At 44.2% G+C, this 25,324-nt stretch overlaps 1 protein-coding gene across 4 annotated transcripts in view; it reads right to left on the bottom strand.

Moving 5' to 3' along the window:
* USP6NL (USP6 N-terminal like) overlaps nt 1-25,324 on the bottom strand; it is a 224,722-nt gene that overhangs the window by 7,198 nt on the left and 192,200 nt on the right. For all 4 annotated transcript variants that reach the window (XM_073652402.1, XM_073652401.1, XM_073652400.1 and 1 more), the window contains one exon: nt 14,516-14,668. In XM_073652402.1, the coding sequence (XP_073508503.1) occupies nt 14,516-14,668 (153 nt within the window). The remainder of the gene's footprint in view (nt 1-14,515; nt 14,669-25,324) is intronic.

The raw sequence follows: 25,324 nt of genomic DNA, 5'->3' as shown, positions 1-25,324 counted from the left end.
ACTTAATGTCCATGCTTTATACTATGGGAATTGACAAGTGGTACATTATTTACCTGCGGGTTCAAGGGGATTTATTGCTTTGAATGAACATATTGATATTTTTCCCCCTTTTTTGATATTGTTTAGAGCAATGTTTTGCCTATTTTTAAATGTTTTTACTCTATGTACTGTGGTAGATGGTCTTGTATAAAACTTCAATAAAGATTTTGTGATTTTTTATAGAACATTGTGGGTGTGCATAGTTCCTATAGCCTGTGCTTTTTCTTCGTATTATTTTGCTGTAGTCCTATCAGGCTACTGTAGCACCCCATCACATACATTTATAGCAGTGCCCACCCTTCTCTTTTTTCTTGGATCTGTGATCCCTTCCAGCGAGCAGACAGCTTGAATCCTGTGGAAAACACCTACTTTCTCCTGTAGTAGTGTTCCTGATCCTATGTACCACTGAGCCCCTAGGAAAAAGCACTCTTGCTCAGTCTTTGACCGACAGAATCGATCAGTTTAGCACGGACCCTGGAAGTCTGTGTTCTCGGGACTAAGACCCGGCCTTGTGCAGCTTGTTCTTGCAGAGGGAGCACGCTTTTCTCCCTTGCACCAGGACCCTCCATGATGCTACTTCTTTCTTCCTCACACAGCAACTTCCACTACCAAATAACCTCCTCCCCTCTCTGAGGGATCGTGCACAACTTCCTGGTTTGGACAAAAGTGCACAATGCTCCAGTAAGGGATCAGGTAACAATATGTGTACGTAATGAAAACAGCAGAGAACTTACCCTCACCATAACTGGCAATACATATGAATTATATTACACATGCAGGCATTTTGTGGTGCTACAGACATGGGCGCCACAACTACATCCCACAATTTTTTTTGCCATTTGTTGGCTTTGCCTCAGAAACTGCATTTCTGATGTCACCCCACAAGTATGCTATTGGACTAAGGTCCGGGGATTGAGCTGGCCACTCCATAACCTCAATTTTTTTGGACTGGAACCAAGAATTTGCTCGTTTACTGGTGTATTTAGGGTTGCTGTCTTGTTGAAACACCCATTTTAAGGGCATATCCTCTTCAGTATAAGGCAACATGGCCTCTTCAAGTATTTTAATACATGCAAACTGGTCGATGATGCCTTGTATACGGTAAATAGGTCCGGCACCATAGTAAAAGAAACATGCACATATCATGATGCTTGCATCACTATGCTTCACTGTCTTCAGAGTGTACTGTGGCTTGAAAGCAGAGTTTTGGGGTCGTCTGACGAACTGTCTGCGGCCCTTGGACCCAAAAAGAACAATTTTACTTTCATCAGTCCACAAAATGTTTCTCCATTTCGCTTTAGGCCAATTGATGTGTTCTTTGGCAAATTGTATCCGCTTTAGCACATTTTTTTTAATAGTGGGACTTTGCAGGGACTTCTTACTAAGAGATTAGCTTCACACAGGCGTCTTCTAACTGTCACAGTACTCACAGGAAACTTGAGACGGTCTGTGATCATCCTGGAGCTGATCATTGGCTGAGCCCTTGCCATTCTGGCTATTCTTCGATCCATTCGAATGGTAGTCTTCAGTTTTCTTCCACATCTCTCTGGTTTTGCTTTCCATTTTAAAGCATTGGAGATCATTTTAGCTGAACAGTATTATTGTCTGCACTTTATAAATTTTACCCTCTCCAATCAACTTTATAATCAAAGAATGCTATTCTTCTGAACAGTGTTGAGCGAATTTGCTCTGCATTTCAAATTCGGGTTTGTGTTCGGGGTTCCGGCTTGTTGGTGCCAAAAAATTGGTTCCGCCCACGAACATCTCTGATTTGCCACGCTGTCACACAGACAACATCAGCGTGACAGTGTGGCAAATTAGGGATGTTCATGGGCGGAACCAATTTTTTGGCACCAACAAGCCGGAACCCGAATTTGAAATGCCGAGCAAATTCACTCAACACTACTTCTGAACAATGTCTCGAACGACCCATATTTCTCAGGCTTTCAAGGAGAACTTCATGTACAACATGTGCTGGCTTCACCCTTAAATAAGGGCCACCTGATTCACACCCGTTTCTTCACAGAATGATTGACCTCACTAATTGAACTCCACACTGCTATTATTTTGAACACACACCCCTTCAATTATTCAAATACACAAACTCAAAAACATGCAGATCATGAATGCGGAGTCTTGTGGTTTTCTTAGAATCTACTGCACAAACTGGTAAATTGTTTGACATGTGGTAATATAATTTATACCAAAAACAGTGATCAATTTGGTTAGCCATATTGGACTGCTATTATTTTGAACACTACTGTATCAAGACCTAATTTTCGTAGAGAGGATACAATGCCATTCGCTTCACTCTTTATTTACTACAGAATAACTTAAGCGCATATAGATGCAGTGATCCCAGTTCTGCGTGGCTGGGTTCATTTTCTCTGGAATGTTAATTATTCAGTACATTCTTTGCTCGAGAAATAATTTGTTAAAAGGAAGAGAAGGAAAAAAAATCAAAGCCAGTAGCACTCTTATAAAACAAAGCCTTTTAATATAATCCATCTTTGTCTTGCTTGGTATTTAAATGTATGTCCCCTTTGTTAATAATGTCACTCCTGCAGTTCTTTCAGAAGTTTAGCTTAAGCTTGCCTCCCACTTTTCATGGTTTATGCCGATTTTGGAATTTAAATACCACGTGAAGTCAGATTTAACACCTGAGCTCACAAATCCAGCAAGTGTGTAGGTGAAACTCACAATAGAAAGAAATCTTAACTTGCAGTGTTACATAAAATATTCAAAGGGGTTCCACAGCATTAATAATTTAGTATATTTACTACACAAACAAATCTGTTTAAAGAACATCTCAAGTCCTCGATGGTTAATTTCATCAGCCCAGAGAAAATATAAAATAAATCAAGACCTCCTTGCCTCACAATCTATGATCATCCATAGTGTCCTGGCCAACAACACTTTTTAGAAGTATTACAACTGATCTCTTAAACAGGACCTTTCAACTAATTTTTCATGTTGAACTGGAGACACAATATAATATATATATAATTTTTATTTATTTAATTTTCACGTCTCCATTGCAGAGATATTAGCAAAGTATTTGGCTCCCAAGGAGTTCATTTTCAGTACCGTATATACTCAAGTATAAGCCGAGGTACCCAATTTTACCACAAAAAACTGGGAAAACTTATTGACTTGAGTATAAGCCTAGGGTGGGAAATGCAACAGCTACTGGTAAATTTCCCCATCCTGGCATGCATGGCCTCCTCATCCCCCAATCCTGGCATGCATGGCCTCCTCATCCCCCAATCCTGGCATGCATGGCATCCTCATGCCCCCAATCCTGGCATGCATGGCCTCCTCATCCCCCCAATCCTGGCATGCATGGCCTCCTCATCCCCCAATCCTTGTTTTTATGGCCCCATACCTACACACATAAAAAAATAAACACTTATACTCACCTTCCTTCCTCACCTCTGCTCCAGTGTTGTGTACTATTCCGCCAGCAGTTCATTTCTGCATCTGAGCAGCGCATGGAGTCACTGCCATGGACTCTCAGATGCTGATGTGAGCTGCGGGCATATTCACTCCTCTCCACGCCAGGACTATGTGCATGGAGAGGGGCGAATATGCATTCTCTTTAGTAGCGAGCACTGCCAGCAGGAGCTGCGGCTCAGCGCTCCTCTGTGCCCGCTACTAAAGAGAATGAATATGCATTCTTCTCCACGCCCATGGAAGTGGAGAAGAGGAAATATTCATTTCCCTTCAGCAACGGGCACATGTGGCAGCTGCCGCAGCGGCTATTGCCTGTGCACTGCTCCTCCGCCGCAACCTCTCTCACTATCCACAAACTGAATTTTTATATACGAGTATATACCAGAGTATAACCTGACGGGGCCTTTTTCAGCATAAAAAATGTCCTGAAAAACTCGGCTTATACTCTAGTATATACGGTAGGTGTTATCAGATAGTTTTCACTAGGCAAGTGTACTGTACTTCTTCCTCCCATTGCCAAATCATAAGAAGGCAACAACACTCAAAAAAGGAAAGAAGAAAATGATCCCACTATAGCTTAGAGCAGGTTTCTCAATGTGTGAGATTTCTAATGTCAGACAGAGTAACCTGTTCTAAGTAATGGTGGGAATGTGCTCTTCTTGCTACTGAGTAATGCTGCCTGCTTATGATTCAGTATCCTATAGGGAGAAGTACATGCTCCCAGTGAAAACTGATAACACTTGGACTTAACAAAAATGAACTCATTAGGGACCTAATACTTTGATTTTAACATCTCGGCAAAGAAGAGGCGTAAAAAGAGTAACACCAGATCTGCAACGGAGCATGCAAGGTTGGCATTGGCAGCAAAGAATATGGTCCATCCTTTCTTGACAAGTAGGAAAGTATGAGGCATGTTTGAGCTCTCTACTGCAGCGGCCATTCTACAATACATGTAAAAAAGGGAGGTTCTTAAAGTATGTGAGCCCATCTGCCAGCAATGAGATGGGGTCTTTTAGACAAGACACTATACAAACAGACTCACTTCTTTGTGTTTAGGACTCAAAAGAAGTAGGAAAGAATTGGATTCAGCTATACTTTGATCAAAATGTAACCAAGAACCACACATTTCTACTTGTGTAGTAACCGTGGGATTCATGTAGTTAATATTTTCAGAGTGCTGTTACACAAATCTTTGCATCTACATTAGTACTTCAGCCTATAATTGTTACTATAGACACACAAATACCAATAAATATATACATACACACTATAATATAATATATAGATATATATATATAGAGATAGAGATATATATATATATATATATAGATATATATATATATATATATTATATATACACATATACACACACAAACACACACTTCACAGAAGATTGATAAATAGGTTCTTATCCCTTGATTTTATGGTTGCATGCCGCCCCCTAGTGGCATTGCTACTCAGCACTGTTCAGTCAGTATACTTTGAAGCCAGGTTAGTCAGAATAGCTCAAATTTTAACAGACTGCAGCCTTTGCTCTGAAAATCAACATTTAATGAACAAAAAAAAACAACTTTATATTTAAAGGATTTAATAAGGTAAGAATCTATTACAATAAGCGAAGTGTTTATTTTAATTCATTAATGTTTTTATCATTCACGAATTGCTATAAGATATTCCAGTGCAATGTGTGGTTTACAACACTGATTATATATGTTTTCAATGTTCAACAGTAGAAATACAAAGGGTTACAAGAAATATATGTACCCAATTTCCTGCTACATTTAGCAATAGCTTTAACAGATATATATCTATATCTATCAATCTTATACTATACACACACAAAAACATAGATTATATAGATATATATCTATCAAGATGCCTTGGCGGAGACTTAAAGAAGGGATTTTTAAAGCAATGCTTGTTAAGACTGAATGTTCCTTTAACTATCACAGCATGGATGAAGTCTAAAGAAAGGGCAGCCATTGCTTTTTTTTTTTTTAGTTAAATGTCACAAGAAAGCACCTGCTTTCTGCAGTGATAAAAAATTGACACCCTGCTGCAGCATTTAGCAGTCATTATAAGGAAAAATAATGTGCTGAAAATTGCAAGTGAAATCAAAGCCTCTTCTACCTCAATACGAAGGCTGCAATGGGAATGTGGTAGTAGATCACAAAACGCCTGCAACTAGAGCAGAAAGTGTGAAAATAGATTTCTACCGCTCTGTACAACACCAGAACGATTCTGGGAGCTACAGAGCAGTGAATGTCACAAGAACACATTTTAGGCCACTTCAAAAGCATTCTATTGTAGCCTACATTCTGCATCCCAGGTGGGAAGAAACACAAGACTTAAATGCTTCATAAAGGGTAAAGGTTTGCTCTGTTATTTTTGTTTTCATGTTAACATCGTTTTAGATGACTTTTTGTAGCAAGACATTATGTTTAAGTGAGGTAGCACTCTCAATTCTCTAGTCTCCTAACTAATTTCTTGAACAGTCTAGAATGGAGATTTTTTTTCAGCCAATGTTAAAGGTTAAAAATGTATATCCAATCTTTACTGCTGCAGAATTAAAAAAATATATATATATGTTCCAGGTACAATGCAAAGACTAATCAATTAAAGCACCAATCCAGTTTTATTTTTTTTGTTTTACTGCTGGAGTGGTGCTTCTAATCTAAGGTCCCTGACCCTACTCTTATACTCCCCTACTGCAGTCTTCACCTTTTATCACTGCCGCTGCCGTCGGTCTCCTGCAGTATTGTGACCTGCCGGCTGCTCCGGTGTTCCATGGAGCTGCGCAGAGGTCACTCTTCAGTGCAAGTCTATGAGAGTCTCATTCTGACTCTCATAGATTTGCACTGAGAGCTTGTGATGTAGCATCTGACTTCCAGCCAGTCAGAAGTTGTGGTCACAAAATGGCACCACGAGAGCAGAGTGGCGCTAGAAAAAAAAAAAAAAGGTGAAGACGCCAGACGACAAGTATAAGACCAGGGGAACAGGCTTTACATTAAAAGCACCACTCCAGTGCTTAAAAAAACACAAAAAAAAACACACACACACACACACACACACACACACACACTGGAGTGCTGCTTTAAAGTATCTCCTAGACATTTCTGACAGAAACGTAGTCCTTGTTAATGGGTGACTTGAGGGAAAAATGCCTCCATTTAGGCCCCATTTAGAGGAGATGATAAATTGGGAACAACGCCAACGTTGCTTATGTGTTAGTAAATGGCTGATGTGTTATAAAACTGCTATCACCATCACAACTCAGTGCAGAGCCCTGATGCCAGTAAGTATGGCACATAACCGCTGGGACCTATCGCATGACACGATTAACCATATTGTGTTTCACTTTAGTTTTATTTTGGAGAACATACATTTTTTAATCACTTTACTACTTTTAATTGGGTGATAATCATACACATTTTGCTGCAGGGATCGCATTCCAATGTCACACGAGCCCCGGGAGAGCCAGTGCAGACACCGCTGGAATGACATCTTATTACATAGGAGACCAAGGATGGAAAACCAAAAGAGACCTTTATTAGACTGTGGCTCGATGAAACACCAAGGTTACTTACCGGTAGCCGGTTTTTCCTGAGCCCATGACAGCACACCTTGAGAGAGGATCCGCCCCACCAAGGACAGGAAACAGTCTGAAATAAAAGGGCGGTACCTCTCCCTCGCTTCAGTTGTTTACAGAGCATTGAGAGGACCTCCCTAAACAGGTTAGGCACATAACCAACACCACAATATACATATACACACCACCCAAAACAGTGCACACCAGGGTGTGAGAAACATAGAAAAAATAAGGGGGGGAAACTACGGGTGCTGTCATGGGCTCAGGAAAAACCGGCTACCGGTAAGTAACCTTGGTGTTTTCCCCTCCCCCATGACAGCACACCTTGAGAGAATTTTGGAGAATTTATGAGCACCCTAGGGAGGGACCACCGCCTGAAGTACCCTTCTCCCAAAGGTGAGATCAGAAGAGGATAGATCCAACCGATAGTGCTTAAAGAAGGTGGATGGTGTAGACCAAGTAGCAGCCCTACATATCTGCTCGATCGAGACGTCTGCTCTCTCTGCCCAGGAGGTTGCAACGGCTCTGGTGGAATGAGCCCTCACATTGTCCGGGGCTGGAACCCCTGTGGACGTATAGGCTAAGCAAATGGCCTCCCTGAGCCACCTAGAGATGGTACCCTTGGACACCCCGTGACCTTTCCTACACCCTTGAATGGCCAGGAACAGAGAACCGTCTTTCCTCCACAGACTAGTCATGTGAATGTACTGTAGCAGGGACCTCCTAACATCTAGGCTATGGAACCTGACTTCCCCTGGGTTCTTGGGATTGCTGCAGAACGAGGGTAGCACAATCTCCTGACTACGGTGAAATCTAGATACCACCTTGGGAAGGTATGCTGGATCTGGCCGCAAGGTGACCCTATCCTCAAAGATTTGTGTAAGGAGGATTAACCGAAAGGGCCTGCAGATCACCCACCCTACGGGCTGACGTTAAGGCCACTAGGAGGATGGTCTTAAGGGTGAGAATTTTTGGAGAAACCTTGTGTAGAGGTTCAAATGGTTCACTAGTAAGAGCGTTCAAGACTAAGTTCAGGTCCCAAGGAGGAACACCCAAGGATCTAACCGGTCCTGCTCTGGCACAGGACTTGATAAACCTCGAGATCCACCTATTCCCAGCCAGATTACAATTGTAGAGTGCTCCCAAAGCTGAAACTTGAACCTTAAGGGTCCCTGTAGCTAGACCCAGGTCCCGCCCCTTTTGCAGAAATTCCAGGATCCCTCTGATCGGAGGTTTGCTCGATAGCGGGATATCTATAAACTCTAGGAATTTACCCCAAACCCTGCTATAAATCTTAGTTGTAATTGGTTTTCTGCTCCCCAATAAAGTAGAAACTAAGCCTGGTGAAAACCCCTTGCTACTCAATAGCGACCTCTCAAATTCCATGCCGAAAGATGGAACCCCCTGGCCTGGGCATGGAATACTGGTCCCTGCATGAGAAGGTCCGGCCTCTCTGGTAGAATCCAGGGATCTGACACCGACATTAGCCGAAGCAGAGAGAACCAAGGCCTCTTGGGCCAAAAAGGGGCTATCAAAATCACCCTGGCGCCTTCCTCCCGGATCTTCCTCACCACTACTGGAATCATCACTAATGGCGGAAAGGCATAGGCCTTCCTGAACTCCCAAGGAATCTGGAGGGCATCTACGGCATGGGGATTTTCTGCCGGATTTAGGGAGCAAAATCTCTGCACCTTTCTGTTTGCCCTTGTGGCGAACAGGTCTATGTCTGGCTGCCCCCATAACTGGACAATCTGATGGAAGACCTCCGGGTTCAACCCCCACTCCCCCTGTCTTAGGGTATGGCTGCTTAGAAAATCTGCTTTCACGTTTTCTATCCCCTTTATGTGAAGGGCGCTGAGGGATAGGAGGTTTCGCTCTGCTAGACCAAGGATCCTGTCTGCCACCACCATCAGAGGGCGTGACCTTGTCCCTCCTTGGTGATTCACATAGGCTACTGCTGTCCGGTTGTCGGACCTGACCTGGACATGGTGATTTTGGATATGAGGGAGGAAGCCCCTGAGGGATCTTTCTACGGCCCAAAGCTCCTTTAAGTTTGAGGATGCTCCCCCCTCGTGGTAAGCCCAGTGACCCTGTATTGCGAGTTCTGCCAGATGACCCCCCCATCCGGAACTGCTTGCGTCGGTCGTAATTACCCGATCTACTGGTCTGGACCATTGAACGCCTGCGGTTAGATTTCCCCTGACTGTCCACCACGAAAGGGAATCTACTACTTGTGGGGAGAGAGAGAGCCTGCCTTCTAAATGCCCGTTGCAGGACCTCTGTGCTGACAGGACCTCCCACTGAAGCCGCCTCATATGCCCCTGGGCCCACATTACTGCTGGGAGACAGGCCATCATAGAACCCAGGAGGGACATTGCCTCTCTCAGAGACATCTCTGGAGCTTGAATGGCCTTCGAGACTAATGCAATCAACCTGCAGATTTTGTCCTCTGGGAGGAAGCAGGTTTGGCGACGAGAATCTAGGATTAGACCCAGAAAGGTCTGAGTCCTGGAGGGGGTTAGTCTTGATTTTTGGAAATTTACTAACCACCCCAGCTGATGCAACACTTCCGTGACCACTAGGAGCTGACTGGAGCAGTGGGCTTCTGTTTTCCCTATTATCAAGAAGTCGTCTAAATATGGCACGATCACTACATCCTTGATCCGTAGGAAGGCTGTCACTTCTGCTATTAGTTTCGTAAATATTCTCGGGGCAATGGAGAGGCCAAAGGGTAGGGCAGCAAACTGAAAATGCCTCAGCTTCCCCTGAATAAACAGGGCTACTCTCAGATACTTCTGATACTCCGGATGGATTGGGACGTGATAATATGCGTCCTTCAAGTCTATTACAGCCATAAAGCAGTTGCGATGCAAGAGCTTCACTGCCGAGCTTACTGACTCCATCTTGAAAGTCTGGTTTTCTACTACTTGGTTCAGACTCCTGAGGTTGATGATGGTCCTTAAGGACCCGTTTGGTGTTTTTATCATGAATAGTGGGGAATAGAACCCCCTCCCTCTCTGTGTTGCTGGTACTTCGAGAAGGACCTGCTTTCCTACTAACTCTAACACTTCTGTTTCCAGGGCTAATTGTTCTTCCTGGACCTTTCGTAGGGGGGTAACCACAAAGGTCCGCCAGGGGGTCTGGCTGAACCGGATCTTCAGGCCCCCACTGATAATTTTCAGAATCCAGGGGTTTGCTGTTATCGCATCCCAAGCTGGAAGAAAGTAGGAAAGCCTTCCACCCACTTCCAGCCTGGCGTCATTTGGAGGATCTCTTCGAACTCGAGGATGGTCCTCCAAACATGTAGCCCGATTCTTTTTTGGACTTGGCTTCCCATTTCTTTTTGTCTCCTGGAGGACGACCCCGGTTAAATTTTCTCCTCCGAAAACTAAATCTTCTTGGTTCCCCCGAAAATCCCGGGAACCCTTTGGTTTTATCGCCTGCTTTTTCCAACAGGTCTTCTAACTTTTGGCCAAACAGTAGTCTACCATCACATGGGAGGGAGCACAGTTTCTGTTTCGAAGGTAGGTCGCCTGGGCAACCTTTGAGCCACAAGGCCCGCCTGGCTGCGTTGGATAGTCCCGCTGCCCTAGCTGACAGTCTGACCGAGTCAGCTGAAGAGTCGGCCAGGAAGGCCGATGCTGTTTGTATTAGAGGTAGCTCTGCAAGTATTGCCTGTCTGGAGACCATTTTATCTTTAAGCTGGTCTTCCAGCTGTTGGAGCCACACCAAGGACCTCGCCACACAGGTGCTAGCCACCTCTGGTTTTAGGCCACCTGCCGCCGCCTCCCACGTGTGGCGCAGGAAGGAGTCAGCTCTTTTATCCAGGGCATCTTTTAGGACGCCAGAGTCCTCCAAGGGCAGGGAAGATCTTTTCGATGACCTTGCCACAGTCCCGTCCACCTTGGGGATCTTATCCCAAGGTTCCGCATCCTTCTCTTCGAACGGGTACCTTCTTTTGGAGAAGGAGGGTAAAGCCCCTGATCTCTCAGGTATCCTCCACTCCCGGTCAATGAGGCCCTGAATCTTACTGTAAACCGGAAATGAGCGTCTCTTCTTCTCTCCCAAGCCTGCAAACATGATGTACTCCCGGGATTTAGATGCTCTCTCTTCCTCCAGACCCATGGTTGATCTTACTGCCCTAACCAGTCTGTCTGTATTCTCAATGGGGAAGCAGGGTCTACCGCCCCCCGATGAGGAAGAGGACAATGAATCCCACTGCTCCTCAGACTGGGAGGAATCAGAGACGGGGGAAACCTCTCTACGGGGCCTTTTCTTCCCTCTAAGGAACCCTTTCAGGGACCCCTGAACTTCTGCATGTACTATGGACTTTAAATCTGCAGCAAAATCCCGGGAACTCAGCTATGGTTTTGGTCACACAGGCCTGGCAAAGTGGTTTCTGCCACTCTACTGAGAGAGAAGCTTGGCAAAGGGCACACATTCTATGCTTTTGCTTGGCACTACTCTTCTTAGGCTCCTAAAAAAAGGAAGCACATAAGAGACTTCCCGTTATTAACCAGTGACATTCACGAAGCTCACTCACCCTCGGAGGTCACAAACGGGTACCGGATTCGGAGGCTGTCGCGGAACCGATGATTCCATTCTGGATGGTCCCGAGGCACTCGAAGCCTTACTCCTGCGGCTGCCACTACGATTACTCGAGCGGCTGTCTGTATACGATGCATCCCTCTGCTTTTTCTGTTGCTGAGGTGGGGGGGTAAGCTGCTGCTGCTCCTGGCTATCTGGATCAGCCATGTCTCAGAAGCGCACCACGCTTCCAGGATAGCTCCCCCCCTTAAATATAGGGCCATCCAGCCTCCTCCGGTCTGTGGGCCCTCCCCCTTCCTCAGGCCGGAGCTCCGTTGAAAAAAAAATAAATAAAAAACCGGCCTGGGACGCTCCGATGGGCGCCGCCATCTTGGATCGGCGCCGCCTCCTGACGTCACCCAGCGCGCCGCTCCCAGCGTGCCCTGCGCCGTGACGTCAGGCGCATCACACCGGGAAGCGTTCCACACTGCAGGGGGAGGACGGCGCCGCGGTCTCCGGGAGGACAGAGCCTGCCTTACCGCGTGCACCCCGCTCGGCGTAGAGACCCCAGGGGAAGCTGCGGACGGCGCTTCTGGGATACTGAACCTGGTGCACAGGCCAGTGCCCGCTCTTCCACACCGGGACAGCCCCAGGTAAGTCTTCTTTCTTCCAGACAGGTTCCCCATCAAGGACAGGAAACCAACTGAAGCGAGGGAGAGGTACCGCCCTTTTATTTCAGTCGGTTTCCTGTCCTTGGTGGGGCGGATCCTCTCTCAAGGTGTGCTGTCATGGGGGAGGGGAAAAATCATTTGCAGAGAGGGGAGCCCCTTCCAATTTATCTGCTTAAATGCCTCTGTCAATGACCATGGCATCTGTAGCTTTGTATACTATATAGCGACATAGGGCCTGATTCACCATTTGCAGGGTTTTTTTTTTTAGTCGCTTTTCTCTATTTATCTTAAAGTATTCACTCACATTTACTGAGACAAATTAAAATGGTGCGCGCAGTTCATGAATGTTGAGCAAAATCAAAAATGGTCGTCTTTTCTGTCATCCATTTTTTTAATTTTTACAGCAAAATGTTGCATCTTTTCCAAAGTGTCAAAAAAAAAATTGCTCAAAAATTCAGGTGAACATAAAACCACAACAGGGGGAGGACTGGAGAACATTTGCAACAAATGTTGTGACTTTGAAAAGTTGCAAATGATGAATCAAGCTAAAACATCTAGAAACCGTAAACCTGGTCCACAGTGAATGAAAAAAAAAAAAAAGGCGAACAAACAAAATAAACTTCAAAAAGGTGCAAATGGAAAGATGAATTTGGTGAAGAGAAAGAAAAAAGAAAAAGCAGGAGCAATACACCAAAATGCAAAAAACAGGCGCCAATTCCATTAAGAATTGGGGTCATAGACTACAGAATGAAGTACGTAGATTGTTACTGTAATGCAATTGTCAAATCAGGAATGCTAAGGAAGTCTGACATAATTATTCATGAGAAACACTACAAAATGGAGGTTTACAGCTGTAAGGATTTAAACAATTGCATTCATGAGAGCAGCTAGTAAGAAGAGATAACTTCATATAGAACAGTGTTGCAGACTTAGTTTTTGTACAGTAATAATAGAGATTCTTGTTCACTCATGTGAGTGAAAAACAACTAAAAAGATCTTGAAAATGTCTAAATTATCATCACCGAAAAATGCACTACTAGCTGGTCATACACGCTAGATAATTGTCAGTAGATTGGCTCAGCTTGACTGTTCCCTTTCTGGGTCACACAGAATCGGGCATGCTGGATTTTAGCCTGTCCAATTGTTTGTTCCCCTTGTAGATAATTGCAGAAAACGATCTAGCAGTATGTTCTGCAGCAGTTTTTCCTGCTAAACCATCTACTTTCAAAAGCTTTCAGGAGTCAACAATAAAGCACATCACTAAACATTTCTGGATGTGAAGGCAAACCCTAGCCATACTTGGTTACAGTGGAGTAACTGTCAGAGGCATATCACACCATGACCATGGACTCAGTGTGTGAAAGCTTGAAATATTAAGTTTATTTTTATCATCCTCAACAGCAGCCAGTTCACCGAGGTAGCAGCTGTGTGAAGAGCCGCTTGGTCAATAAGGCTAGAATCACAAATTCAGTTTTTGATGCAGTTTTCTGAGCCATAGTCAGGAGAGGATGCAAAAGAAATGGGAAATAACAAATGGAACAAATTATATGCCTTTTGCTGGATACACTTTATGGAAGCTGATCTTGTGACACCAGAACTGGAAACAATTTCTTAATTTCCCTTGTTTCTCTTTGCACTTCCACACTTCAAGAGATTGTCCACTACTTTTACATTGATGACCTACCATAGGATAGGTCATCAATGTCTGATCGGTCGAGGTCAGACACCCGACACCCCCGCTGATCAGCTGTTATCGGTGTCGGCGGAGGGGCGGAAGTACTCACTTGCTGAGCTGTTCAGCCTTCTAAAAGTTTATTTCATAAAGTAGGAATGAGCATTATGCTGCTTAAATAGGGTTTCACACCCACCCCTGGATTTTGCTCCCTGCTTCAGTGCTGCCAGACCAGAAGAAATGACTTCATGACAACTAGTGACCCGACTACAGATGCCACCGAGGTGACTTGTATTTGGGACTTCTTAGATTCCAGACTGGTTGAGACAGTCAGAATGGAAGTACTGGCGCCAGGAGCAGATTCCAGGGATGAGTTTGTCTTTTTTCCCCCACTTTCTCCAGACTGGCTTCTCCCTGTCAAATTTAAAAATACACCAGAGAACCCCTCTAAAATAAAAGAAAAAAAAAAATTTCTAAGAAAGTATATGTATCTAAATGCAAAGGTGAGGGAATCTCTACCTTCATTCTAGACCTAGATCTACAAAGACTTGCAAAGTTTCTTACCTGGAGGAGGAAGGTCGAGCTTTGCTCGCCTTAACTCAGTCATTGAGAGCTGGAGTTGTTCAATCACATAGTCATCTTCATACCCAAAATTCTTAGCAAGGCTCTCCTGTAGGAACTCGATTAGATCTTCCATAGTCAGCTTCATTAAGTATTCTAAACAAAAACACAATGAGGTTACTTAATAACAAAACGAGCAGGTAAAGAAGAGAAAATTACTTCATCACGTAACAAGCTCCAATAACTATAAAAGCATCATTATGGCTTTTGGGTTATTAGCATGTACTTATTTATGAATAATTAAAGAGGGAATAACAATAGTGTGAAAAACGCTATGCTAAATTATAAAACTTCATTAAAAACGTATGGCTTTATGGAGGGCATATTAATGATGGCACAGCTTGTACAGATCGCATTGTGAATGCATCCAAGTGTTGATTGTGAGGCCATTCAAAAAAAAGAAACACAGCGGACATAAAATGAAAGTCATAATGAACCCACAGACAGGGAAACACATTAACAAGGCAAACAAATAAAGAAGGTAAAGTCTGTGAGGAATTTACTTTAACCTTAAGCAGGGTTTTAATAAAACAGAATCAGCCCACTGATGCAAGAAATAAAACCAAACCAACAACAGCATTCTATATCTTTGCCTACCTACCTATATCTGACATTATAAAGTAACAAACTACTCGACAATTCAAACAAGAGGAGCGAGAACCTGGTTTGCCATCACTTACAATCTATGAGGAAAAAGGTGGGACAAAGATTGACAATGCATGTTCTGCACATGGTCCACAAACAAAAAACTAGGGTAGTATACAAAGCAACAAGAGCATCCAGTATCTGTAAATGCATAAATATCAAGTGCACTTGTATATTTGAATGTATGGGATGTGGGGAATGCTGTAGAATGAAAGGATCAAGCTTGCAGGAGTAATGTAAAAAAGAGGGTAAACAAAAAGTTTGATTAGTCAATGTGAAAAGGACGGAAAAAAAAAAAAGTGCGCGTTAGGACAGATTTAAAAGTGTGGAGATTCGGAATGACCGTAATGTCTGGAGTAGTACAGTTCAGAGGATTGGTGCAGCTTGAGAAGATTTTTTGAGAGGAGAATGGGATGTTCAGATTAAGAAGGATGATAGTCGTAAATCATTGGCAGAAAGGAGAGACAGGTTAGGGTGGTAAATAGAAATGAGAGAAAAAGTATTTGGTGGTGCAACACTGTGGAGAGCTTTGTGGGTTAGGCTATGTGCCCACGATGCAGAAATGCTCAGGATTTTTTCCTGAGCGTTTCTGCATCTCCCTGGCAGAAAAAAACGCATGCGGATTGTACATGTGGATTGTACATGTGTTTTTCCTGCCAGGGACAAGCGGAAGTGAAGCGTTCTTCACTTGCATTTCTGCATGCGGGTTGACAAGCGCTTTCCAAGCGATTTTAGCATCACTTGAAAAGTGCTTATCAACTTGGTCATACTATATAAATCCATGCAAATGGCATGGATTTATATAGTGTGACCCGAGAGAATGTCAAAAAATAAAAAAATATATACTTACCCTCCGATGGCCCGCGCTGTCTTGCTTCGCTCGGTCCCGGCTGCCGGAATGCGGTACACTGAAGGACCTGCCGACGTCAGCGCAGGTCCTTCATTCCATCGTGAAGTGCCGGGAAGCAAGGAGGAGCGCAGCGCGGGCCGCTAGAAGGTAAGTATACATTTATTTTTTATTTTATTTTTTTACAGCTTTTTTAATGGTACCTGGGTGTGGAGGAGACTCTCCTGTCCTCTACACCCGGGTACCATCAGCACATTAGAACGCACCAATTACGCAAGTAAAGATGTAGTCTTGCGGAATTGGCATGTTCTAATGCAAGTCAATGGCGGCGAAAACGCAGCACTTCCACAAAATAATTGGTAGTGCTGCGTTTTTTTCCGCAATGATAATCCGCAGCGGAAATTTACGCAGCATGTGCACAGCACATGCGGATTATCATTGGGGGACATGGCAGGCCTTCTACCAAACATTTTTTAAGCATTTCTGCAGCGTTTTTGCTGCTGCGGAAATGCTTAAAAAACGCATCGTGGGCACACAGCCTTAGAGTGATAAGTTTAAGTTGTATTCTATAGTGGAATGGCAACCAGTGCAGTGTCTGGCACAATGTAGCTGAATTGATATGGTTAGTGATTGACCAGAAATATGAGCTGATGATTTTAGAGGAAATTATATTACTTATGACTTAGAGGAATCAAGACTAGGTTGAATCAAATCAACAATAAACAGCTTACTGCAATAAGAGAAGAGTGGATTCTGGAAATAATTTTGAGGTACAGATGGAAAGAACATGTGTATGAATATAGGGAGTGACAGAGCTACGACAACCCCAAAACAGCACACATGCTTCTTAGGAGCTATGGTTGTACCAGACACTTAAATAGAAACATAGCGTTTAGGGGACGTGAGTGTATGGCAGTAGTTCCGCAACTGAGTGGATATCATAGAGACTTAACACTGCAGGGTTTATGCAATATGCCAACTAGCAGATTTGTGTTTCACTTCTATCTCTTCGTTAAGTTTGTGTGATAGGGAATGTGTAGAGGGAAAGGCACCAATAACCTAGGACTGAACTCTGAAACACCTAAACAAGTGCAATGAGATTACATTGTTCAAGTGGTTGAAAACTGCCAAATGTCCATCAAGTTCAACCGAGGGATGGGAAAGTAGCATATGTACAACCACAATGCATGATTCAGTTTGACCTACAAGAGCTAATCTTTCCTCTCTGATCCCAATTGTCGATCTACTGAACTAAACAATAAAAAAAAACTCTACACATTTGTATACTCATGTTAAAAAAAAAAAGCATCTTTTTTTAAACCATCAATGGTTCCCATTGAGACCAGCTTCGGAGGTGTGCTATTCAACAGATCAATATTATTATTATTATTATATATTATTATAGTGCCATTTATGGCGCTTTACATGTGAAAGGGATGTACATAGCACAAACAATTACAATAAATTTTGAACAATACAAATCACCGACTGGTACAGGAGGATCGAGGACCTTGCCTGCGAGGGCTCACAATCTACAGGGGATGGGTGAGAATACAGTAGTTGAGCGTAGAGCTGGACGTGCAGCGGTATGGTGGAATGAGGGTTACTGAAGGTTGTAGGCTTGTCGTAAGAGGTGGGTCTTCAGGTTCCTTTTGAAGGTTTCCACAGTAGACGAGAGTCTGATATGTAGGGGTAGAGAGTTCCAGAGTAGGGGTGATGCACGGGAGAAATCTTGTATACAATTGTGGAAAGAAGAGATATGAGGGGAGTAGAGAAGGAGATCTTGTGAGGATAGGAGGTTGCGTGTCGGTAAGTATCGGGAGACTAGGTCACATATATATGGAGGAGACAGGTTGTGGATGGCTTTGTATGCCATGGTTAGGGTTTTGAACTGACAATCCCTTCATTGGCTCCCCATTGCCCAGAGACTCCAGAGAGGAGAGGCCGGGGAATAGTTGTTTGTGGACAGGGATTGTAGACCTGGAGAGGTAAGAGAAGACAATTTTAGTAGGTTGTGGTCAGAAAGAGGGACAGGTGAGTTAGAGAGGTTAGATAGGGAACAGAAGCGGGTGAAGATGAGGTCCACTGTGTGGCAATCATTGTGAGTGGGGGCAAAGACCACTGCGCAAGGCTGAAGGAGGAAGTGAGGGATAGAAGCTTGGAGACAGATGAGTGGGAAGTGTCGTTGGGGATGTTGAAGTCACCCATGATGATAGTGGGGATGTCAGCGGAAAGGAAATGAAGCAGCCAGGTGGTGAAGTGGTCAAAGAAAGAGGTGGCTGGTCCTGGGGGACGGTAAATGACGGCCAGTTGGAGGGGGGGTAGATGCGCACACAGTGCATCTCAAAAGAGGGGAGAGTAATGGAAGGTGGCAGTGGGATATGGATGAAGGAGCAGTTATCCGACAGGAGAAAACCTACTCCACCATGCTTGACATTGGAGCGGGGGTGTGTGAGAAAGATGGAATCCACCATACGAAAATGCAGCTGGGGAGGCTGTGTCAGAGAGGGAGAGCCAGGTTTCGGTTATGCCAAGGAAGGAGAGTTTGTTAGTTATGAAAGTAGGAAAGTTTGCTGCACACGGAGCGAGCATTCCATAGAGATCCTGTAAGTGAGACTGGGGGAGTGGGGACTGGGCGGGGGGGGGTATAAGGTTTGAAAGTTGCGAGAGTTTGTGACAGATTGTGGATAGGAGGTGGAAGTGACTGTGGGGATGTGCTGAGGAGGGCCAGGATTTGGAGAGATATCGCCGGTAGTTAGAAGGAGCAGGGAGAGTGTTAGCAGGTGGGAGCAGGAGAAGTCGTGAGGTGGCTGTCTGTTTGGAGACACAGGAGTGAATATTGAGGAATAGTTCTGAGGAAGAGGTGAGAAGAATGGGGAGGATGGAGGGAGAGATGAAGAGTTCCTTACTAAGTGTAGGGATTAGGGTGGGTTAGTAGAAAGTAAAGGACTATGGGGGAGAGAGTAAAAAACAAAACAGAAACATGGTTTACTTTGCCTGGGTATCCAGTATCAATAGTTATTATGGTGAAGAAATAAAGAAAGCTCCTATCTGGAGATGAACCTTTCTTTCTGCAGGTGGAAGGAGTCCCCCCTTATCTTTGAAAGGGTTTTACATAAAATAGCTTATGACTATACTTTTTGTATGGGCCATTTAAGTACTTGTACAAGTTAATCATGTTCACCCTTAGACATCTCTTCTCAACTAAATGAATTGCATTATTTTAGTCCTTCACAAGTAAGATTCTCCATGACTTACCAGTTTTGTGGCTCATCTTTGTAGGTTTTCTAGCTCTGGAGCATCCTTTCTATTAACGGAGGCCCAGAAGTGAACTGCATATTCCAGCTGAGCACTGAATCTTGTGGTACACCACTTATAACCAGTGGAAATTCAGAGTAGCAGTCCCTGTCCTTCACCAAAATTCTGGGAATGCTCATTGAGCCAGTTTTCAATCAATTTATAAACCTTCCTTTCCTAATTCTATGGTCCTTACCCAGTAGGTTTCAATGTTGGACAGTGTCAAATTCCTTTGCAAAGTCCGAAAACACTACCCCCCTCTGTCCAGAATTCTACTCTCTTCATAAAAATTAATTAGGTTGGCTTGATAACTTTTGCCCTCAAAAAATAATATTCTAAATGATATTCAGCACAATTTTACTACACTTCGGTATATAGTCCCTTACAAGCCCGCCCCTAATATTTTTTCCCACAAAGGATGTTAAGCATATTGTCTATAATTACCTGGGAAAGACCTGGAGCCCTTTTTAAAATGGGCACCACATTAGGTTTCTAAAAGTTATGTAGAAGGAACAGCAGTAGCTGAGCTCATTAAGGACCCTTAGATGCAACCCATCTGTTCACATTAATTTTATTTAGCTTTGCCTGGTCTATATCCTTGTTTAACCAACTTAGCATATTAGATGACATTTTAGAAGCACTGGAATCAACTACATCCGACACTCTTTAGGATATACAGAGGTAAAAGAACCCATTTAGTAATTCTGCCTTCTCTTGATCCTCAGTGATCAACTTCCCCATTACCCTTATTCAGGTGACCCATCTGTGTGAACCTTAGCTTTTTAGTATTTATAGAATTTCTTGGGATTTGTTTTGCTTTCCTTGACTACCTGCCATTCATTTTCTACATTAGCTGTTTTAATTACTTTGTTTGTTTGTTTTTTTTTTACAGATTTTTCTTGAACTTTTTATAATTTTTGAATGCTAGAACAACCCATCATATTTATATATTCAAAAATATTTTTTTTGCCATTAATAGCCTTCCTAAGAATAGGAGCAAGTCATATGTTGGTTAATTTTTGTCATCTATGCTTGTTACCTATAGGAATAATTTTACAGTCTGAATAACCAATATAAATTTAAAAGGGAACCTGTCATAACCCCAAAAGTTATTAACCTGCAGTGATGGGGTTAATTTGCAGGTTAATAGCTTTCTAAAAATGTGTGGCAGCTGTACTGAAAGCCTGGCTGCTAGGAGGAAATGAACTTTGTTCCTCAGGGCAGCCTCCGGATTTCAGTCATATAGATGTGCCGGTGTGGCTTCAGTCACCACTCAGTACATACTACTGTAAGCAGGCTCTGGCACATTGCTGCCGCTCACTAAGTACTGAGTGGTGACTGAAGCTGTGCCGGCACGCCTCTTTGGCTGAAAGCTGGAGGCCAGGCTTTTGGATACAGCAGCCGTGCAGCTTTAGGATGCTATTACCCCTATATCTGCAGGTTAGCAGCGTTTGTGGACATGACAGTTTCCCTTTAAAGCGCTTTTAGCTATCATTTGTATCACTATCTCACAGTAACTACTCCCAGCCAATGTGGTGAAGTGCAGCCTTCAACCAGAGGAATTTTGCCTTTTTAAAATTAAGTGTTTTTGCCCACCCCATCCAAGTATGTTTTTTATGACGTAAGCAAAAAGAAATTGTATTGTGGTCAAAGATATTTAAATCCTTACAGGCTTTGAATGCTTTTTCTTACCCCACTTGTGCTTCCAAGCCACTTACTTAGCAAGCTTCAGAAAAGAGTAAAGACTCAAACACTAAGGCCCAGATTCATCCAGACTGGCCCCTTTTAATTGTTTTTAATTTCCGGTCTTGTTAAGGGGGATGTGGTGGAGTCAGCCGCCCCTGATTCATGAAGAGGTGCAAGCCTCTTCTTGAATCTGGAACGTCTGAAGATTGTCGTGCACCTCCTGTGCCATGCCAGAAATCTCACTCTTGTGGCATTTCGGCAGAGCTGGAAGAAAAAATTTTTGAAACTGCTCATTAGTTTTTCCGCCACTTTTTGGGAGCAAAAGCTTTGATGAATTGGGGCCTATGTAAGTATTTCATTTTTATGTACAAATTAGAAAAAAATTCCCCACACACACAGGTCCACTATAGTAATCTGCTGTGACCGGTATTGCAGAATTGTTCACTTAAAATTTCAAATTTTATTTAAAAAATAAATAAAATAAATATGGTATATACCGTATTTTTTGGACCATAAGACGCACTTCTTTCCCCCCAAATTTGGGAGGAAAATGGGGGAATGCGTCTTATAGTCTCTGTGAGGACCTGGCCACTTTCTAAATACTTTTCCAGCATAGAGCACCCCTTTTGGTCAATCTCAATTTTGTGTTTTGTTAGTGATTTGTTTGCTCATCAGTTCAACCTCAGGTATCTATTCCATTCAGTGACCATATCTCCGAGACCTTGGGCCATTGTTCTCTCCGTCACCACAGGTAGTCTCACATGCAAACCCAGGGGATGGGTTCCACCTGAGAAAATATCTCCGCTAAAGTTCCAGTCTCACATAGCAAGATCGCTGCTGTGTCACGGTTTTGGTGACGCAACAGCGACCTCACCAGCGATGTCACTATGTGTGACACTTTGCAGTTATCAGGCCCCTGCTGTGAGGTCGCTGATCGCTGCAAAGTGTCCTGGACCATTTTTTGGTCGTTGCCCTCCCGCTGGTCAGCACACATCGCTGTGTGTGACCAGCGGGAGCAGCGATCAGGCTGGTAACCATGATAAACATCGGGTTACTAGGGGCACACGCACACCTAGTAACCCGTTGTTTATCATGGTTACGAGCCTGCTAAAGTGAGCGGTAACTTCCCGCTCACTGTAGCAGAGTGGTAACCATGATAAACAACGGGTTACTAGGTGCGCGTGTGCCCCTAGTAACCAGATGTTTACCAAGGTTACCAGCCTGCTCCTACTTCAGCAGGCTGGCAACCAAGAGCAGGACATCGTGGAAAGATTCTTTCCAGGATGTCGCTGCTCCCCTGATCGTTGGTGAGCCTGCCTGTTTGACGGCTCACCAGCGACCACATAGCGAAGCAGCAACGATCCGACAGGTCGTATCATTGTCGGGATCGTTGCAGCGTCGCTAAGTGTGACGGGGCCTTTAGGAACAATTAGTTGGGAAAGGGAGGGGTGAGCTCTTCTGCCGATTCAGGGGGCTGAACCCTGTGCAGGAGAGAGAGAAGATTCATTGCTAGTCGGACTGAGAGCTGGGTGGTATCATGGGCTGTGTTCGTGATATCCATCATCCGAAGGAGCATATGCTGTGACTGCCACTATACCGACGGGAGATACAAAAAGCTGTGGGCCAACCAAAAGTTGGGGGACAGTGGGTATCACCTGGTACGGGGCAGTGGAACTACTGATCCCAGGTTGGAAATTCAAGGGCTAAGAGAATTGCCTGTTGGACATTTACCTGGAATTGCTGTTCACCGTGGTCGGAAGGAATAAAGCTAATTGCATCGATAACCTGCCTAGGTGATTATTAAAATCAACAACCGCACATCTTTACAGTCTCAACATAGATAGTTGCGTACCTGATAGTTGCGGTGGTGGTTGGGTGGGATCGCAGGGCCCTCCATTCCCTTCCTCCTTCAAGAACTCAGTAGTGGCGGCAGAAGAGGTGAGATGCTGCGGGCTAGTGTCTGGCTGGGGGCCAGTGAGCGGTGCGACTTTCCGGTGTGCGCAGCCATCTTCCTGAAGCTGTGATCTACAGGAAAATGGCCGCTTGAGCCGGCGCATGCGCAGACTTGTAGCTCGGGCAGCCATTTTCCTGTAGATCACAGCTTCAGGAACATGGCCAAGCACACAGCTCTGCCACGTTGCTCACCGGCCCCGGCCCGCAGCCAGACACCGACCCCCGGCACCGGACCTCAGCCAGGCCCTGGCACGCAGCCAGAAACCGGCCCCCATCCAGGCACCAGGCTCCGGGCCCCCAGCCATCTCACCTCTTGTGCTGCAGCTGCCAGGTTCCTGAGGGAGGGAACGGAGGGCCCTGCGATCCTGCTTCACCACCACGGCAACTCCCTGCTGCTGGAGCACCAGCTTGCTGAAGGACCCTGCCTCTCCTGTGACCCTCACTCCACCACCTCCCTCCCCCCCCCAGATAAGATACCGACTGTAATATGCACCCCCATCTTATAAAAAATATATTTTTCCTATATTCCACCCCAAAATTTGGGCTGCGTCTTATAGCCCGAAAAATACGGTACATCTTTACTACATAAAGAGCTTAATGTTGAGGCGAGTCCAAGAAAAACATCAGCTGCAATTACTACAGTAGGCCAGCATACAGAGATTTCCAAGCGATCTGCCCTGGGCAATTCACTTTTTGATTTGGCAAACGTCTCTGTAATCGTCTAAATTTTATTTTTGTTTTCCGTAATGCCATTTACTAATTTATTAATTATGATAAACAAAGTTATCGTGCAAAAAGGCTGACAGTAAATAGACATGGGTAATTTGAGATATCGAGAGAGAGAGAGAGAGAGAGAGAGAGAGAGAGAGAGAGAGAGAGAGAGAGAGAGAGAGAGAGAGAGAGAGAGAGAGAGAGAGAGAGAGAGAGAGAGAGAGATGTATATCTCAATATCTCCATTCCATACACACTAATGTGTGTATATATATATATACACACACACACACATACACACTAACATATATACACATACACATATACAGTACAGACCAAACGTTTGGACACGCCTTCTCATTTAAAGATTTTTCTGTATTTTCATGACTATGAAAATTGTACATTCACACTGAAGGCGTCAAAACTATGAATTAACACATGTGGAATTACAGTATATACTTAACAAAAAAGTGTGAAACAACTGAAAATATGTCTTATATTCTAGGTTCTTCAAAGTAGCCACCTTTTGCTTTGATGACTGCTTTGCACACTCTTGGCATTCTCTTGATGAGCTTCAAGAGGTAGTCACCGGAAATGGTCTTCCAACAATCTTGAAGGAGTTCCCAGAGATGCTTAGCACTTGTTGGCCCTTTTGCCTTCACTCTGTGGTCCAGCTCACCCCAAACCATCTCGATTAGGTTCAGGTCTGGCGACTGTGGAGGCCAGGTCATCTGGCGTAGCACCCCATCACTTTCCTTCTTGGTCAAATAGCCCTTGCACAGCCTGGAGGTGTGTTTGGGGGTCATTGCCCTGTTAAAAAATAAATGATGGTCCAACTAAACGCAAACCGGATGAAATAGCATGCCTCTGCAAGATGCTGTGGTAGCCATGCTGGTTCAGTATGCCTTAAATTTTTAATAAATCCCCAACAGTGTCACCAGCAAAGCACCCCCACATCATCACACCTCCTCCTCCATGCTTCACGGTGGGAACCAGGCATGTAGAGTCCATCCGTTCACCTTTTCTGCGTCGCACAAAGACACGGTGGTTGGAACCAAAGATCTCAAATTTGGACTCATCAGACCAAAGCACAGATTTCCACTGGTCTAATGTCCATTCCTTGTGTTCTTTAGCCCAAACAAGTCTCTTCTGCTTGTTGCCTGTCCTTAGCAGTGGTTTCCTAGCAGCTATTTTACCATGAAGGCCTGCTGCACAAAGTCTCCTCTTAATAGTTGTTGTAGAGATGTGTCTGCTGCTATAACTCTGTGTGGCATTGACCTGGTCTCTAATCTGAGCTGCTGTTAACCTGCAATTTCTGAAGCTGGTGACTTGGATAAACTTATCCTCAGAAACAGAGGTGACTCTTGGTCTTCCTTTCCTGGGGCGGTCCTCATGTGAGAAAGTTTCTTTGTAGCGCTTGATGGTTTTTGCAACTGCACTTGGGGACACTTTCAAAGTTTGCCCAATTTTTCACATTGACTGACCTTCATTTCTTAAAGTAATGATGGCCACTCATTTTTCTTTACTTCGCTGCTTTTTTCTTGCCATAATACAAATTCTAACAGTCTATTCAGTAGGATGATCAGCTGTGTATCCATCTGACTTCTGCACAA

Source organism: Phyllobates terribilis, unplaced genomic scaffold (assembly GCF_046119375.1).
Source record: "Phyllobates terribilis strain yellow unplaced genomic scaffold, ASM4611937v1 Scaffold_11__3_contigs__length_659146591, whole genome shotgun sequence".
Lineage (NCBI taxonomy): Eukaryota > Metazoa > Chordata > Amphibia > Anura > Dendrobatidae > Phyllobates > Phyllobates terribilis.
Note: the sequence above shows the minus strand (reverse complement) of the source record. Positions and strands in the feature narration are given on the sequence as shown.